The following is a 17595-nucleotide window of genomic DNA, read 5'->3' on the forward strand; positions in this document are numbered from 1 at the left end:
GGATGACAGTGTTTGCATTGGGTTAGTTGGGAGAGGTCCTTTCTCAGGAGAGTACATAGGTCTCAGTCTGCATTGTGTTTAAAGTAGGCTAAACCGGTGAATATTTGAAGACAAGGTTTAGGCTTACAGATAGTCCTTTCTCAGGAGGCTTTGGAAGACTCAGAGACTGTCTTTTGCGAGAAAGCAGGCTAGCATGGTGAATGCTTGAGGAAGTTGAAGGGGGTTGGACTTGATGGCCCTGGTGGTCCCTTCCAACTCTATGATTCTAAGAGACTGCAGGTGCCTCGAAGCCTAGTTTTTGAGGGAAACTAGTGAAAGATTTGTAGTTTCTGAGAGGAGCTTTCATTTGCAACATGAAAATCCTGAGGTTGAGGAAGGGCAATATTTGCATCAAGAATGCAAGCCAAGCGTTAACATTTGAAATGTTATAACTTAATGTGCCCAGCAAAGTTGTGTGTTCTGTATAAACAGTTTTAAGCCTTCCCATTGAGCCTCCTTATTTCTCCTATCCAATGTGAATAAAAACGTTTGTTGTGTTTTTATCCTGTTTCCCTGATGTCTTATATGCAAGAACTCAAGTAGAAGTCCACTTGATTCAATTTGTCTGTAGAAGGTTGGATGGTGGAGACCGCTGTGGTCAGACCAGGCAGCTGTTGAAACGGCATTTAAAACCCCAGCCTTCACAATGGCTAACTGTATCTTAGCCATAGTACTTTACAATTTTAAATCATTTATTTAAAAACTCGAACCATTCAGGTCAAAGTCACCTCTGCCGCTCAGTAACCTTGCTCTATCGTATTTATAATGCCCATAGTCCAAAATCAGATAGCTTTCCCACAGTTTATCCTTTTGCATTGATAAAGCAGCCTGCAGTGCTTGACCAAAGGTCATGGATTCTGCGTTCGGATACTTTGTGTAGGCTGTATTGTATTCGTATTAAGATCAAGTTAATTCCAAATGAGATTTTTTTTAGAAGGACAGTGGGTTGGGTCTACTGGGGAAAAAAGATTCTCAAAAAGTATATCAAGAGTCCATCTTTCTCTGCCTTCCCCAAGCAGCCAGTGGTTTACCCTGAAGTTTCTCTCTGAGGAAATAAGAGCCCTGCAAGCAGAGGGCTCCACAAGAAGGGGTGGGGATGAGGTAAAACAGATTCTTTTCTCATCTGCATGCAGCTCACATCAGCGGACGAGGGGAAAGAGGCTGTTTTATCTCCTCCTTCTCACCACAGCCTCCACCCCATCCTGCTGTACACTTCCTCACGAGCCTTTCCCGATTCTCAGAGAGGAGTTTCAGGACAAATGGCTGACTGCTGGAGGACGGGGAAGGTGGGAAAAGATCCACTCTGTCAACACCTTATGCGAACATTTTTTTTTTTCTGGTGGATCCAACCAAATTATTGCACTTAAAACTGAATATTTTAAAAAATATGATTTAAATAAAACTTGCTTTCTTGCATTTTTATTTTTTAAATAAGATTGACTTTTAATTCAAACCTGTTTGTGGTGCCTTTATAAGAGCGTGAGCCCCGCTTAACCCCCCCCGACCATTTATCCTGCTTCCAACCGTATCCAGCTGAAAGTCTCAAGGAAGTTCCCGAGTAGGGTATAAAGGCGACATTCCTTCCCGTTTGCCACCAGCATCTCTTTTTCAAAGGTGTATCGTTCTGAACTGCACATTTTGGCTTGGTTTGGTCACTGCCAAACCCTCTCTGCCCATGTCCCATGGCATCTACAGAGTTCTTGGAGGAGGTGTGCATTTGTCCTTGCACTTGGCTTCTACAGAAGGCGCAAGCAATGTCTTGTAACTGATTTCTGCAAAACAAGCAAACAAAAAAAGAAAGAAAGAACAGCAAGGGAGAAAGCCCACTCTTTTTCCAGGTCTCAGTGTTGATGATGAGTTACACTGAACACATTATTCTATTATGGGAGCACCCACTTATACACTACACTGCGATACTTTAGTGGAATTTTTTAATGTCAAGAGAATTGGTGGTGGTTGTTTTTTTGGCCAAGTACAGATCCATTGCTTTCCAGAGTTTGTGATTAAACTGTAACACCGTTTTATCTCTTAGGAGGGCAGTTGTAGTGAATGCGGAACATTTCTCCGTATAATGGTTGATGATGTGCCTCCATAAAATTAGTTTCCCAGCGCATAGATTCTTTTTAGAAGAAGGCAAGAATTTTAAGGCACGTGATGATACTAACACATTCTTAAAGTATTTGTAACCTGTATCTTTGTAAGAATACAAGGAATAGACTTCAAGGTGGGTTGGTTTTCATTTTAAATTGTGTTGTGTTGATGATTGCCACTTGTTCTGGGTTACTAGAGAATAAACAGAGCTTTAGCAACACACTGCCCCTTTCCCTGTACACATTCTTCAGGTAGCTTTAAAATGAACTGCGCTCGCCCTCCTGAGAACCCCTGCCCACGCAGTATAGAAATAAATTGGACTTGCACACAAACATGGGAAAGCTGGGTCTCATTCAGTTCAGTGTGGGTTTTGCAGGAGGCATTTGTGGCAAGTGTTATGTTGGGTATGTAATTGGTGTAAGTGGCAGGCCCTTTAGATGCTGGAAAAGCTTTAATCAATAAACCTCCTTGCCACGTAACTATTAAATTTTATTTGGATCGGGAGCAGCTGTGCCTTGAAGAAGATGGCAAGTCTAATGTCTAACGTTCCACTCAGTATGGTGGTGGAAAGCGCTGTCTGGTCTCAGGTGACTTATGGCAACTCCGTAGGGTTTTCAAGGCAAGAGAGGAACAGGGTGGTTTGCCATTGCCTGCCTCTGGGTAGCAACCTTGAACTTCTTTGGTGGTCTCCCACCCAAGTACTGAGCAGGGCTGATCTTGCTGGCCTTCCAAGATCTGAGGAGACTCTGGGCTAACGTGGGCCATCTAGGTCAGTCCACTCAATATACCAGGCTTTTAAATTGCCTTGGGAGTATTTTGAACAAAGTAATCAGGCAGGCCAGAAAATGAGGGGGGAGGAAGTTAAAATTGATTTTCCACATCTCGAATTTGCAAACACTGAAGGAGTGACTTTACTGTTGTTTTTAAAGTGCCTTTATCCCTGAATCATGCCAACATGAATAACGCTGGTGTGTATATTCTGGGATGGGAACAAACATCAAGTTAAATCTCAACAGTGAAAGTTGGGTTGGGCATTTTAACTTCCCCAAAGAGATTTGGGGAAGCATTTTAAAACTTTGCCAAGCATTTTAAAACTTTAACTTTATTTAGTTTAACAAGCAAACTAGCTTAGCCAGCCACAGGCATGATTCTTAATGCTCGTTTCTGAATGAAATTCTAACTATAGATATAGGACTGCATTCTACACTTGTGGGGAAAAAATGCTTTAAAAACTAATAAAAGCAAACTTCAGTGTACGTCAGCTGCCTGTGGTTTAGAAGCTCAGACAGGTGGCTGAGAGAGAGAGACTTGGAATGAGGGGGGAGTTGATAGTTCTTCAACAACGGCAGCACCAAACCACCTGGAGCCATTTGCGGTAGAATCTGGTCATCCCCCACCCCCCAATACTCTGAGAAGGGGGTTCTGCATTCTGTTGTCATTGTGGGAAGATGTTCGGCATCACTTAGAACATCTTGTCTAAAAGAGAAGCTGGGATCTACTTTTTTGTACTTTTTTTTTTTTAAGTCCCCAGCAGTGTTTGGTTTGCAATGAGTAAGGGAGTATGTAAGATTATGGTTGTGAAGCAGGGAGCTCAGAGAGGTGTACATGGCTCTCCCTTCCCTCTTATATCCTTACTACATCCCTGTGAGATAGGTTAGGCAGAGAGAGAGAGAAACACATATTAAGATCACCAAGCAAGTTTCATGTAGTATTGGGAATTGGACGTAGATCTTTAGTCATATACTAACTACTGGGTCAGTTATTTCTCAGGTATTTCTGAGCCAGTCAGAGCGAACTGTACTCTAGAAATATTGTTGAAAGCTTTCACGGTCAGAGTTCATTGGTTCTTGTAGGTTATCCGGGCTGTGTAACCGTGGTCTTGGTATTTTCTTTCCTGACGTTTCGCCAGCAGCTGTGGCAGGCATCTTCAGAGGAGTAACACTGAAGGACAGTGTCTGTAGAAACATCTACATTTCCTCTTTTTGAGCACTGTGTGTGAAATGGTAAACAACTGCTGTTATCTCCTCTCAAGACGGTAGCTGGTAAGATGTACAAAGGCACATCCCTGTAGATAGGTGTAGCGGTAAACTCGTGGTAAACCTTCAGGGTGAGCCACCCTCTCCTCAAACACTTTTCTCTACATGCTTTTGTGGCTCAGGACTTGGGGCACATGGAGTGTTCACTGTCTTGTTATCTATTCTTTGGGGGGGGGTTGTACCCACCAACTAGTAATGCTGATAAAGTTGTAGCTCTTCCTTCAGAGGCTTTCCTAATTGTCATGTGGTAATTATTGTTTGTTTTTCAAGTTGAGTTTTACAAGTTCTCTTCTCGCACAGTCCAAGTAGCTTCCAATTAAGCAAATGTTTGTTTTCAGAATGCCTATGAAATATTGTGGTAGTGAGCCTTGGGGGCTGTTTAAATTCTGTATCATACAAATATCTGCTTCTGAAAAAGGGTCACAGCTGGGGCGTTCCTCTTTTTGATATCCAGAGAGATTGTCCTTTCTTTTGATAAGGCCCAGGTCACTAATGGCCAAATCTCTTCTTGGAGACAGAAAAAAAACCCTCTGCAAGTGTGCCTTGTGACTTGATGTTAACTGTGATTATTTTGTGAGCAAAGACCACCTCTCCCCCCCCCCCACATTTTAACTGTAGGAGCTGGAGTCTGGAGAAAGCAGTTTCCAACCCAATCATTCCTGTGTATTTGAAACTGGTGCCATTTGAATCTGTTGTTCCCGAGAAAGCTTTCATTTGCCTCTCTGTCTTGTGCATTTTGAAGAGAGGGTGAAAGAAGAAAACTACCCTTCCTTATTTTTTTAAAAAATTGTTTGCTCTTTGCATTTCAGGAAAGCCCCACAGCATTGGCAACTCCGAACGAATTCAGCTCTCAGGAATGTACAATGTTCGAAAAGGGAAAATGCATTTGCCAGTCAACAGATGGACAAGACGCCAAGTCATCCTTTGTGGGACGTGCCTGATTGTCTCCTCGGTGAAAGAGAGCCAGACTGGAAAGATGCATGTGCTCCCCTTAATCGGTGGAAAGGCAAGTGGCCTCTGTTTCCCTGATACTGCATGTGTGGCAAATAGGCCAGATAGTATTCTGAAATAGGATCCAGTAGAAAAAAGCTTCAGACTTAAAGAGCGCGTTTAACAAATTAGCTTCCGCTGTTCATAGCCTCATCTAAAGACTAATAAACTGTGTGGATCTCAAAAATTTTTGGGTGGGGTGGAGAGAAAGTATGTATGTTGGGGAGGGGGCGTTATTGCGCGTGAAAAGCAGCATCTTTGCAACTGACCTTATATATGCCTGGTAGTCTCCATGCTCTAGCACATGGGTCAGCAATCTTTTATAATTTAAAGGGCAAACTATGTCAAAATTCAGAGCAGGCTGATGAAGACCCATTTGCGTAACAGAAAATAGACAGTGTAACATTACTGATAATTGACATATTTTGCAGTCCATTGAGATTCTGCAGCCCAAACTGTGGGTGTTGAGAATCCTTTATTAGAAAGTGGCACACACGAAGCCTCACAACAAGTCATTAATATATTGAGGAATGCCTTGTGCAATTGTCTTTATGTATTGGCATGAACCTGTGCATGGGTCACGCTGGCAACTCTATTTGTAAAACCCCTCTAAAACCCCTCTGGTGCCATAATAATCTCTATCTGCTGTTCCCTTCACAAGCGGGTTATTCTAGTATCCCACCTACCCCTCGAATATACCTTATTATTTTCAATTTCTTAAAGAGACGTATTTGGTTCCATACTTAGTGGAAGTTTGGGCTAGGCTGGTCCAGTATTTTCTGGATGTATTGACAACCAGGGCTTTCAGCTGTGAGTGGATCAAGAGCTTAAAACCAGTTCTTGACCTCGTGCTTAAAATGTCACTGCCAAAAGCTGGTACTCTGTTGACAAGACAAGGGTTGTGTAGTAGGATAGCCATATATAGAGCACCTAGCCAATCAAGAGGCTTCATACCGCTTATACATCTCGGCTGGGGGGGAGGGGGTTCCAATATTCCCTTCTTGTGACAGAAAATGGCTCTGAGGCCTCAGCACTCCTAGTTTAATTTAGGCTTGTTAGCTCCATCCTTGGGCCCATAAGGTTCTTGGTTCAAACCCCGGAGACCCAGACAACAGTTCCATAAAATGGCCTTGGAAGCACATATTGATGTTACATTGGGAAAGCTAATCAGGAATGCTTGGTGACTGGATGGGATTCCTACCTAAGCCACTCCAGGATACCTTTGGCATCTCATCCAGACTGTGTAGCCAACCCAGTAGAGTTTTAATTATGACTGAGGATATGCAACTATAATTTTTTTGAAGGAGTTCACCGGTATGTCCTTAGTTGTACTTCCTAATCACTAAAGCATATTGCCTGTACATTCAAAGGGCTGACTTAAAGAAGTGCAAATGAAAGTATTGTTCTGGAAGGAGGGCTGGGAGCGTGTGTTAATGCGATGTTGATCAGAGTCTCCTGTTCTGTGCAGTCATGAATATTTTTCTTTAAATCTCTGCATATCTCTCCAGTATATTCTCTGAATCCTCTGGTAGTTTGGTTTTCAAAAGGCATTGAAGAATATGGTTTGAGAGACCATGGAAACTACCCAGTGGGGCAATCAGGATAATATAATTGGTTGTATCAGCAGTCAAAACAAAGATGTTGCCCACCTGCCATCCAGTCAACAAGCATTCCTGATTAGCTTTCCTAATGTAATATCAAGATGTGCTTTCCAGGCCATTCAAGGTCTAGAGAGTTGACAATTTCACCCCGATATTTTCCATCCAGTTGGTAAACCTCTGTGTTTATTTTTATTTTGGAAAGAGAAAAATGCAGAAACGACATCTCCATACAATTGAAAATTCTGATTTTCCACACTTATGCCTAGAGGTTACCTCACCCTATTCCCACCTGTTCTCACCAGCAGCCCGTGTCCTTTCCCCTTCGTTCAGCTCCCCCAGTCTTCCTCTGAATGTTTAAAACCCTCTTTGCTCGCTGTTCTTCTTTCTCACTTACCCAAGTTCCTGTGTGCTGATTCTCTCCTCCTTTTTTCAGTCCGTCACCTGTATGTGTGCGTGTCACTTCCCCAATTTCTTCCCACAACTCTAGGCACTTGTTTGGTATACTGTAGATACTTTACTTGAAGGACAAAACCGTGTTACGAGAAATGTGTGGCTGCTTTGGAAACTGTTCTGTATGGAGTCCCCCACCCCAGCACAGAGTTCAAGCTCTCCCGCTCAGGTCATGATGTTATCATGATGTGAGAGCCATTGTGGTGTAGTGGTTCAGAGCAGTGGTTTGGAGCAGTGGACTCTAATCTGGAGAACTGGGTTTGATTCCCCACTCCTCCACATGAGCGGCAGAGGCTAATCTGGTGAACTAGGGTTGGTTTCCCCACTCCTTCACATGAAGCCAGCTGAGTGACCTTGGGTTAGTCACAGCTCTCTTACAGCTCTCTCAGCCCCACCTACCTCACAGGGTGTCTGTTGTGGGGAGGGGAAGGGAAGGGAAGGTAATTGTAAGCCGGTTTGATTCTCCCTTAAGTGGTAGAGAAAGTCACCAACTTCTTTCATGCCCCCCGTCAGTAGTATCCGTGATGTGTGGTATGGTTTGGATATTTTCACATTTATAAAACCAAAACACACTGGTAAATACAACTAGTTTTTTGGGAGGGGTCCCACAGGAAGCTCCTCTGTGTGTTTGTGTGTGCTGCTACCTCCCACTGTTCATTATAACGTGTAATTTTCCGCTGACACTTCAGAATGCTTACAATCGGCGAAGGTTCTGTGTTCGCAGGACTGCTCCCAGATGGTTACAAACAGTTGTCATTGTCATTGCTCTGTCTGGAAAGATTTTTGCAGTGTACAGGGTGTTCATTTATTCCTTGGGACCTCTGAGGACTACTCATGAGCAAATTTTAGGTCACAATGTGTTTCTAACTTTTTCACTAATGTCTGTTTAGTGGGAAAAAGAAGTAGTTGGAAGCCAGTATTACAAATTTGTAGAAACTGTGTGAAAAGCAAAAAATTATCTGCTAAGGAAACTTTATCACACATCTGGTAAGGGAGTTCAGTAACTAATTCTTACGTCCAGGTGTGTCTCTAAAAGGTGTAGCAGGAAATTTTTCTGTGTTCCAGCAGCACCAGCTGTGCTTTAGTCCTCATCAGATTTATGTATCTCCTGTTTCATTTCACCCCAGGGAAGGGTGTGTCATGAAGCAGAAAGTTGGTGGACAACATTGGTTAAAAGATCCTAACATAAAAGCTAACGTGAATACAGTGACTGTTGCTGCCTGAATTAGCCTTCTGATACTGCTAGTCTGATAAAAAATCCAGACTGAGTTGCGTGAGAACGTTTGATCCACATTGGTGGTTTTCCCATTTGGAAGAGGTTGCTGTCCTTTCATTGTAGGTAATCATTGCATGCAATCAGAACTGTTCCGCGTTTTAGCTTGTTTTGGAGCTACCCAAGAAACTGCTGCTGGGGTAAATTTCATTAGTCTTCACAGTGCCCTGGACTCCTGTTGCAATTTATAACTTTTGAATCCTACTAAACAACAGACAAAGGGAATCAGTTGTGTTGATGGCATCTGTACCTTCTTGATCCTTAATCAGTTTTCTGGTTAATTGGTGCTGCAAAGGTTTGACTGCTGTCTTAGGAAGCAATTACAATTTCTCTCCCCCATTCTCTCTTTTGAATACAGGTTGAAGAAGTTAAAAAGCACCAGCACTGTTTAGCGTTTAGCTCTTCTGGACCTCAGAGCCAGAGTTATTACATCTGTTTTGACACCTTCACTGAGTATCTCCGGTGGCTCCGGCAGGCTTCAAAGGTAAGAAGAGCTTGAAACGTCACCGACTTTCTAATTATGCTGAATTAATTATGGGAAGGGTTGCCACCTGTACGGTCCCTACAGTTTTAGACTTGATGCGCCATCATGTTAGGTTTTAGAATTTTATTTTTGATTTTATCATGGATATTTATATTTGTTATTGTATTTTAAAATGATGTTAACTGCCCTGAGCCAGCTTGCTGGAGAGGGCTGGTTATAAGTCTAATAAATAAATAAATATAAATAAACAAACAATTGCGTGCTTTCACAGAAGATCCGAATTAATTAGCATGATGAATGCGAAGCAGGCAATTCTGGATGAATGCTGACCTGTGCAAATGTTTCTTTTCCAAAATGATAGAGATCCTCGCTGAGAGATCCTCTAAATGGCAGAGATGTTTATCTGAATTGGAAAAGGAAGGAGGGATGTTAGGGGGTGGGCAGAAATCCAATTTAAAAGCCAGTCTGCTAGTTACACAGAACATGGTGACAGAGTGAGGCAATGCCTCAGAATTTGCCTCCCAACCCAGAAGTGGATTGTAAATCTTTCACAGGTGGGGGGAAGGTGTATACAAGGCAATCTGGGAGCATCAGTGGCAAATTTGAGTCTCTGCATGATGTGCAAAATGTCCATGAAATACAGCTGGTTGCTCAGTTATAGCATAGAGGTTGGATCCAGCCAGCTTTGCCACTGATGGCCGAGGGAGGGATTCCTTTTGACTGCCGAAAAAGCTACTTGGGGTGGTTGTGGGGCCTGCATGGGCAAAAATCATGTGAAACAGAAACTGCGATAAAGAGAAGAATTAGGTGAGATAGCGGGAAAAGCTGTCTAGCTCCAGCCCTATGTTTCTAAACGCTAAATGTGAAAAATGGACACAAACTTGTTCAGCATTAACTAACATGAGATTCCTGCGTGGTGTTGTTTTATAAGCGGGTCCCACTTCAAAAATGTTTGAGAATTGCTGGGCAAAGGGCTTGGTGTCTTGTTATGCTTAAGGCTTCGAAGCTTCTGTAGTGTGGATCTAGTCCAAGCCATGAAAGCAGCGTCAGGAGTTCGTATTGCACTTCTTCCCGACACCAGAAACGTCAAAGTCTGGAGGTGCTGATGCGATGGAAGTTTCAGCGTGGGGTGCCTCGCTTGGTCTGAGAAGGAGGTTTAGATATACCTTATAGGGACCTGAGATGGAAATCTGGACTGTACCTGGAGGCAAGGTCTCCTTTCTGGACGTTCCTCCACTTAAAATAAAATTGCTCCGTTTCATAAACTTGCCCATTGGGGAGGAGGTGGTCTAGCACATCTCTCCCTGATATACTTATTTGTAGAATTCAGGACGTTCTTGTGTGTGTTAAAAAAAAATGCAACACCACAATTCTTTGCAATATAAAATAACACAGACCTGATTGTACCCTGCAAATTATACAGAATGAGGAAGAGCTCTCAAGAAATCAGAAGCTGAGATAGAAGTTTACAGCTTTTAGTTGTGATGTGTAGGCACCGCAGTATGTAAGTGAAGTGAGAAGGTTAATCAAGATCATCATCAAGGTTCTTTGTGTTCATGCACCTGTATGGAGGCTGCCATCTGATGCCATCCTGAGTGTACCTACCTTGATTAAAGAAGAGCTTAATCCATATAATTTTGGAGTGTGGGGAGTCACAAAGGATTCTGTCTCTTCTCTCTCAGAGGGTCCAAAGGGCATCTTCATGATGGGTGTTTCTGTTTCCTCTTAGTTCGGGAGGCAGGAATCAAATATTTAAATTTACTAGCCTCCTGGGGTAAAAAAAAGGTAAAGGTTAAGGTCCCCTGTGCAAGCACCGGGTCATTCCTGACCCATGGGGAGACGTCACATTCCGACGTTTTCTAGGCAGACTTTGTTTTGCGGGGTGGTTTTCCAGTGCCTTCCCCAGTCATCTTCCCTTTACCCCCAGCAAGCTGGGTACTCATTTGACCAACCTTGGAAGGATGGAAGGCTGAGTCAACCTTGAGCCGGCTACCTGAAACCGACTTCCGTCGGGATCGAACTCAGGTCGTGAGCAGAGCTTTTGACTGCAGTACTGCAGCTTAACACTCTGCGCCACGGGGCTCCTACCCTCCTGGGGTAAACGCCCCTTAATTGCCATTTTCTATTTCCTGCCTTTATCGGGAGAGCAGCCTTTCTCCCTGAGGTGAAGGGCATCTTGCAGATAGACGGGTGTTTCCGTTCCTGGGTCATAGATAGGCAGGAAGTACACAGAAATTAACCTCACTTCCTGTCCCCTGGCCGGAAACGCCCTTCGTCTCCCACTTTTTCTTCCTGCCTCGCGTAGATAGGCAGCTCCTTCTGGTTGCTCCGATCGCAACCAGCACCATCGACTTTTTTCGATCCAGGCTTCCAAGCCACTCTTCCTTTTTGGACTTCGACATCCCCGGCTTTTCCAACGGCCAGAGGATGTCTTCGTCGCCCAGCTCTACCTCGGATGGGTTCCTCCGGCCGGTGGCTGGTCTCTGGCCGAACACCAGGCAGGGGACCTCGGGTGCCCGAGCTCCCGCGGCCGCGGTTGAGCGGGGCAGCTGCAAGGCGGCCGGCAGGGCTTCCGCGGAGGCTGCACAGACCATGGCCAAGAACTCTGGCTGGCTCCTCGTGGCGGCGGTGGAGTCCAGCAGCGGCATGGCGTCCAAACGACTCCTCGTGGAAGGCGCGGATCCCGGGAGTGCCGAAGAACCGCCCGGAGAACGGGGACACCAGGCGGGGGCGGCTGGGACCAGCTCCTCAGCTGGCAGAGCTCCCGCAGGGGCAGCCGAGCTCAGAAACGAAGGGGCGCGTACCCAGCCTGCCACGAGCCGCAAAAGACCAGCTCCGGCGGCAGGCGCAAAAGGAAACGGGTGGACAAGGATGGGAAGAAGAAGAAGTCCCGCCAGCACAGCCTGCGCAGCCGATGAGGACCTGCAGCGTTCCCCAGAGCGGCAGCAACACGAGACGGCTCCTCGTGAGGAAGACCAACAAGAAGCGGCTCTCACCACGCACCAACAACAGACCTCTCGGCAGCCGGGTGAGCTACAGGGGCCCTGTTTGCTGGAGGGGGGGGCAAAGGGCAGAAGGCCTAAGGGCCCTCATGAGGCAGGTTCTCCGGGAGGAGTTCCCTTTTCTGCAGGCAGCCTCCCTCTCCTCCTCACGCAGGGGAGGTTCTGAGGCCTCTTACCGTGAGTCCTCCCCAGAACCAGAGACCTCTGGGAACGAGAACCATGCCCGCCGCCCCAGGGAAGTCCCACCCCCCTTGCTCACCAAGGCTGCTAGGAAGGCCTGGCCCCCTCAGAGCCCTAGCTGCATGGAGGGATCCCCAGATACCTCTGCAGACTCAGATTCAGACTCAGCCTCAGAGGGAAGGGAGGAGGGGGAGCTCTCCAATGAGGAAGAGCCCCAAGCCACCACTGAGCATCACAACAGGCTCTTTGCAGGAGAGGACTTCCACCACCTCCTCTCCAAGGCCATCTTGGCTCTGGACCTTACCGATACCAACGAGCCAGGGGAAGGCAACAAGCCCAACACTCGACCCAGGGGGCCCCAAGACCTCTTTCCCAGGTCCCAACCATCCACAAAGACTGTCCCATTCCCCGAGTTCTTCGAGGACATAGTCAAACGAGAATGGGAAAGGCCAACCTCGCGCAAACAGCTTCCCAGGAACGTGCGAGCATTGTACAATCTGGCTCCCCACGCCATGGACATGCTCAAACCCCCACTGGTAGATGCGCCAGTGGGAGCCCTGCACTCCTCGGGACTCCTATCCGAGGACGGCATGGGCTCGCTGAAGGACCCCCTTGACAGGCGGGTTGACCAAACTTCCAGGAAGGCGCACAAGAACCTCACTATGGCCATACAAGCTTCCGCCACTGCATCCGTCATCGCCAGAGCGGCCATAGTCTGGGCAACCTTCATTCCTCCTGATAATAAGCAAGCCACGGAGGGCATGAACAGGGTCCAAAAGGCCATTACCTTCCTGGCAGATGCTACCCTGGACTCCCTGACCCTCAGTGCCAGAGCAGCGGCGGCCAACACAATTACCAGATGGGCACTGTGGATCAGACCATGGGCTGCAGATTTCTCCTCCAAGGCCATGCTTCTAGCCTACCCCTGCCAGGGAGGCCTTCTCTTCGGGGAAAAGCTGGACCAGATCCTCGTGGAGACGAAGGACAAAAAGAAAGCGCTGCCGCACAACCTCAGGAGGGACAACAGGGGACGCCCCTCCTCATCCTACCCCTCCTTTCGTTCCTTTCACTCCCTGCCACGTCCATGATCCGACGGCGGACGCCCAACGTGGTCTAACAACCGGGGCCCAGCGAGGGGGGGCGGCAGATCCAGCAGAGGTTCCCAGTCCTACAGAGGCAACAGGACGGGGCGCTTCAACAAACCAAAAAGGCAGTGACTCCGGGTCCACCCCAGTGGGAGGAAGGCTGAGCCGCTTCAGCCACCAGTGGGCTCAGGCCTCTCCCGACCGCTGGGTGAAGCAGATAATCCGCAAGAGTTATCTGATCGAATTCCGACTCCTCCCTCCCGACCAGTTCATTCAATCACCGAAGTCATCCAACCCCAACAAGCATTCGAGGACCTGGACAGCCACCAATCACCTGCTCCACATCAAGGCCATCGAAGCTGTCCCGGCACCAGAGAGATCCTCTGGAGTCTATTCCATCTTCTTCACCATTCCCAAAAGGAACGGAGACTGGCAGGCTATTCTGGACTTAGAACACATAAACAGATTCATCCAAGCCAAACGCTTCTGGATGGAAACTCTTTGTTCCATCGTCGAGGCACTCCGGCCAGACGACTTCATGTCCTCCATAGATCTGACAGAAGCGTACCTACACATCCCCATTTGCATCGACCATCCTTGCTTCCTGCGCTTCAACTACATGCGTCTCCACTTCCAATTCAGGGCTCTCCCCTTCGGCCTTTCCTCCGCCCCCAGGGTGTTCACAAAGGTCCTGGTCACCCTGGTAACTCTGCTCCGGAAGGAGGGAATACACGTCTACCCCTATCTAGACGACCTGCTCATCGCTGCTCCATCCAAACATCAGGCCATCCAGCACACTCGGAGAGTCGTGCAGACTCTAGAAAACCACGGCTTTCTCATCAACTTCAACAAAAGCCCGGCACCTACAGCACCTAGGAGTGGTTATAGATACCGCCTGCAGCACCCTCTTCCTCCCGAAGGACAAGGCCACCAAAATATCTGCCTTGGCCTGGGGAGCACTCAGCTCCAGAACGACTGGCCTGTCTGCGCTGGCTCAGCTTCAGGGCCACATGATCGCGTGCATAGACTCCGTCACCTGGTCTCGCTTCCACGCTCGTCCTCTCCAATGGTTCCTCAAGCCGTACCAGCAGCTCATCCTGAAGAGGAGTAACATTCGCCTGACCCTTCCTCACAAGGTAAAGCGCAGCCTCCGCTGGTGGCTGAACCCCACCAACCTGCAGAAGGGTCGTCAGTATTGGCACCAGACGATGATACAGCTCTTCACCGACGCCAGCCTAGAGGGCTGGGGTGCCACAGTGAACCATCAGGTGGCACAGGGCACCTGGACGGAGGAAGAGCGATCTCTCCACATCAACCAGCTCAAGCTCCGAGCCATCTACCGGGCACTAAAATCCTTCCAACAGACGTTTCTGCACACCATGTCCTCATCCAGACGGACAACATGGCGGTGAAGGCCCACCTGAACAAACAAGGTGGATCCAGATCATCAACTCTCCACCAGGAAGCCAGCCAGATCCTCCGGTGGGCAGAGAGGCACCTACTATCCATCAAGGCAGAACACATCCGGGGCGAGCTGAACACACAGGCAGACTGGTTGAGCAGAACGAAGGTGGACGAGGGAGTGGTCGCTACAACCTCGAGTATTCCGCACGCTCTCCACTCGCTTCGGCCGGCCGACAGTGGACCTCTTCGCGTCCCTGTCAAACAGTCAACTACCTCGATTCTTCTCGCGTTACTCACATCCTCAAGCAGAACAGACGGACGCCTTGTTGGCCCCTTGGCCTCCAGGTCTACTCTGCGCCTTCCCTCCGCTCCCAGTCATCCCGAGGGCTCTGCGGAAGCTGCGGCAGGAGAGAGCAACAGTCTTGTTCGTAGCTCCAGACTGGCTGCGCAGACCCTGGTACCCCACTCTCCAGGAGCTGTCCATTCAGCCGCCGTGGAGGATACCAGTATCCAAGGACTTGCTACATCAGGGGCCGATCCTACACCCGGATCCAGCCTGGTTCTGCTTGACCGTCTGGGTATTGATAGGCAACGGCTACTCGGTCTAGGCTACACCCCTGACGTGGTTAACACCATGCTGGCAGCCAGACGGCCTTCCACCCAGCGCATATATATCTCCGCATGGAAGGCGTTTGTACGCTGGTGCAGACGCAAGGGACTCGGCCCACTGAATCCTGTCATGGCCACACTGCTGGCCTTCCTACAGGAGGGGGCGCAACAGGGCCTTCGACCCTCCATCTTGCGCAAACAGCTAGCAGCCATCACCATCGTAGTCCCCCAACTGGGGGACTACGCCACCTCCAGACACCCACACGTTCTCACCTTCCTGAGAGGACTCTCACTGATTTCGCCTCCAGTCATCCACAGATTTCCAACCTGGCGTTTACATGTGGTACTCACGGCACTCACTAGGCCCCCCTTTGAGCCCTTGGCCGAGGCACCCTTGAAGGCTCTCCTCATGAAAACTCTCTTCCTCACGGCTGTAACATCAGCTCGCCGGGTCTCCGAACTCGCCGCCCTGTCCTCCCATCCAGGTCTCTGCGTGTTTCACAAGGACAAGGTGGTGTTAAGGCTGGACCCCACCTTTATCCCAAAGGTCAACACAGTCTTCCATAGGCAGCAGGAGATCCACCTTCCCTCCTTCGTGCCACACCCGCAACACCCACGGGAAAAGGAGTGGCAAACCCTCGACCTGTGGCGAACCCTGCACATATACATCACCCGTACTGCACCGTTCCGGCAGACCGACGCTCTGTTCATCTCTGTGGCCACCCCCAACAAGGGCAGACCACTCTCCAAGCCCGCCCTCAGCAGGGCGCTACGTAAGTGCATTCAAGAAGCGTACAGGCTCAGTGACAGGCCTATCCCCCTTGGCATCACTGCGCACTCAATCCGCAGCTCCGCCACCTCGGCGGCTTTCAACAACAGGGCGTCAGTCGAGGAGATCTGCAAGGCAGCCACCTGGTCCTCCGTATCAACCTTCGTGCGTCACTACTGACTGAACCAGTTTTCCTCGGCGGATGCTGCCTTTGGACGTCGGGTGCTCCAGCACGTCCTTCCAGAAGATGACTCCCACCCTTCGACGGATTAGCTCTTGAAAATCCCGTCTATCTGCAAGATGCCCTTCACCTCAGGGAGAACGGGACCTTGGTTACTTACCGAGAAGGTTCTTTCTCCTCTGAGGTACGAAGGGCATCTTGGCCCCACCCTGGGGCAAAGACTGGAGCACCTTATTACCTGAGCAACTTATTCCTTGTCCTTGATTGCTCCTAGTTGGGAAGAGAGCCGGTCTCCTCCCACACATACTCACCTTTGATGTTACCTGTTCAACAAGTTGATGTTACCTGTTCAACAAGTTGCATGTGAAATACGTGTCTACCAAAAAAAATAATAATTATGTTTTGTTTGTTAGCGGATCCCGTTCAGTGTACCTCCGGTTACCTATCCGCATTAAAGTTACAGCATCCAAATGCCTGAAGTTTGGCCCTGTGTTGTTCTTCCTGATTACCCTTACAGATTCCTGTCCACGGATCCTGGCATGCAACATAGCTCGGGAAGTCTCAAGTGGAGACGAAGGGGCGTTTCCGGCCAGGAGACAGGAAGTGAGGTTAATTTCTGTGTACTTCCTGCCTATCTATGACCCAGGAACGGAAACACACGTCTGTCTTCAAGATGCCCTTTGTACCTCAGAGGAGAAGGAACCTTCTCAGTAAGTAACCAAGGGCCCGTTTTGCAGTTCTCAGCTTCAAAAGGAATAGATAGCCAGCCTTTTTTCTTTCTAACCTTTTCTATTCTATCCTCCTTCTATATTCTTCCTATTATCTACCCTTCTCTCCCTTTCTCATTCCTAAAAGATTAGGAAGGGGGGGAAAGCATAGCAAATTTTTCCTGCTTTACAAAATGGCGGCCAGGCAAGAGGACTCATACATTGCTCAGGGCGATTTAGATCCTAGCCTCCTGTCGGCGGCTACACGTTCTCCTCCGGACTCCAACCAGCCCTCTTGCAGTCATGCAATGGAATCCAAGGGCAAAGTTAAAAATAAATTCGGCGCGAGCGGCACCAGTAAGCACAAAAGAGCCGGCTAGGCTAATAACAGACACGCTAAACGTCCCCCCACTGCCGCCTGCTCTTCAGCTGCGCCGTCCAAAAGCGGAGAAAAGTCCGCGGCAGTTTGCAGCAGGGACGCTACATCGGCGGAGGCTGTTAATCCCCACAGACCAAAAGGGGAGAAAGGAGAGAGGCTGGCGGCTCGCCCTTGGCTCTAGAAACCCCGTCCACAGGCGGCTCACCTCCAAATCAAGGACGGGATGCGACGGCGGAGACTCCAGCTACCGGTAGGGCTGTTTCTCCCCTGATACAAGAGAGCGGGTTAGCCTTCTTAAAAGCAGAACTTTCTGCA

The 17595-nt window shown here is 48.4% G+C and overlaps 1 protein-coding gene across 1 annotated transcript in view; it reads left to right on the plus strand.

The window, feature by feature from the left end:
- PHLPP1 (PH domain and leucine rich repeat protein phosphatase 1) overlaps positions 1-17595 on the plus strand; it is a 269392-nt gene that overhangs the window by 101276 nt on the left and 150521 nt on the right. The window contains exons 3-4 of the mRNA XM_056854991.1: positions 4976-5172; positions 8839-8964. Coding sequence (XP_056710969.1) covers positions 4976-5172; positions 8839-8964 — 323 coding nt within the window. The remainder of the gene's footprint in view (positions 1-4975; positions 5173-8838; positions 8965-17595) is intronic.

Source organism: Euleptes europaea, chromosome 8 (genome assembly GCF_029931775.1).
Source record: "Euleptes europaea isolate rEulEur1 chromosome 8, rEulEur1.hap1, whole genome shotgun sequence".
NCBI classification, from domain to species: Eukaryota; Metazoa; Chordata; class Lepidosauria; order Squamata; family Sphaerodactylidae; genus Euleptes; species Euleptes europaea.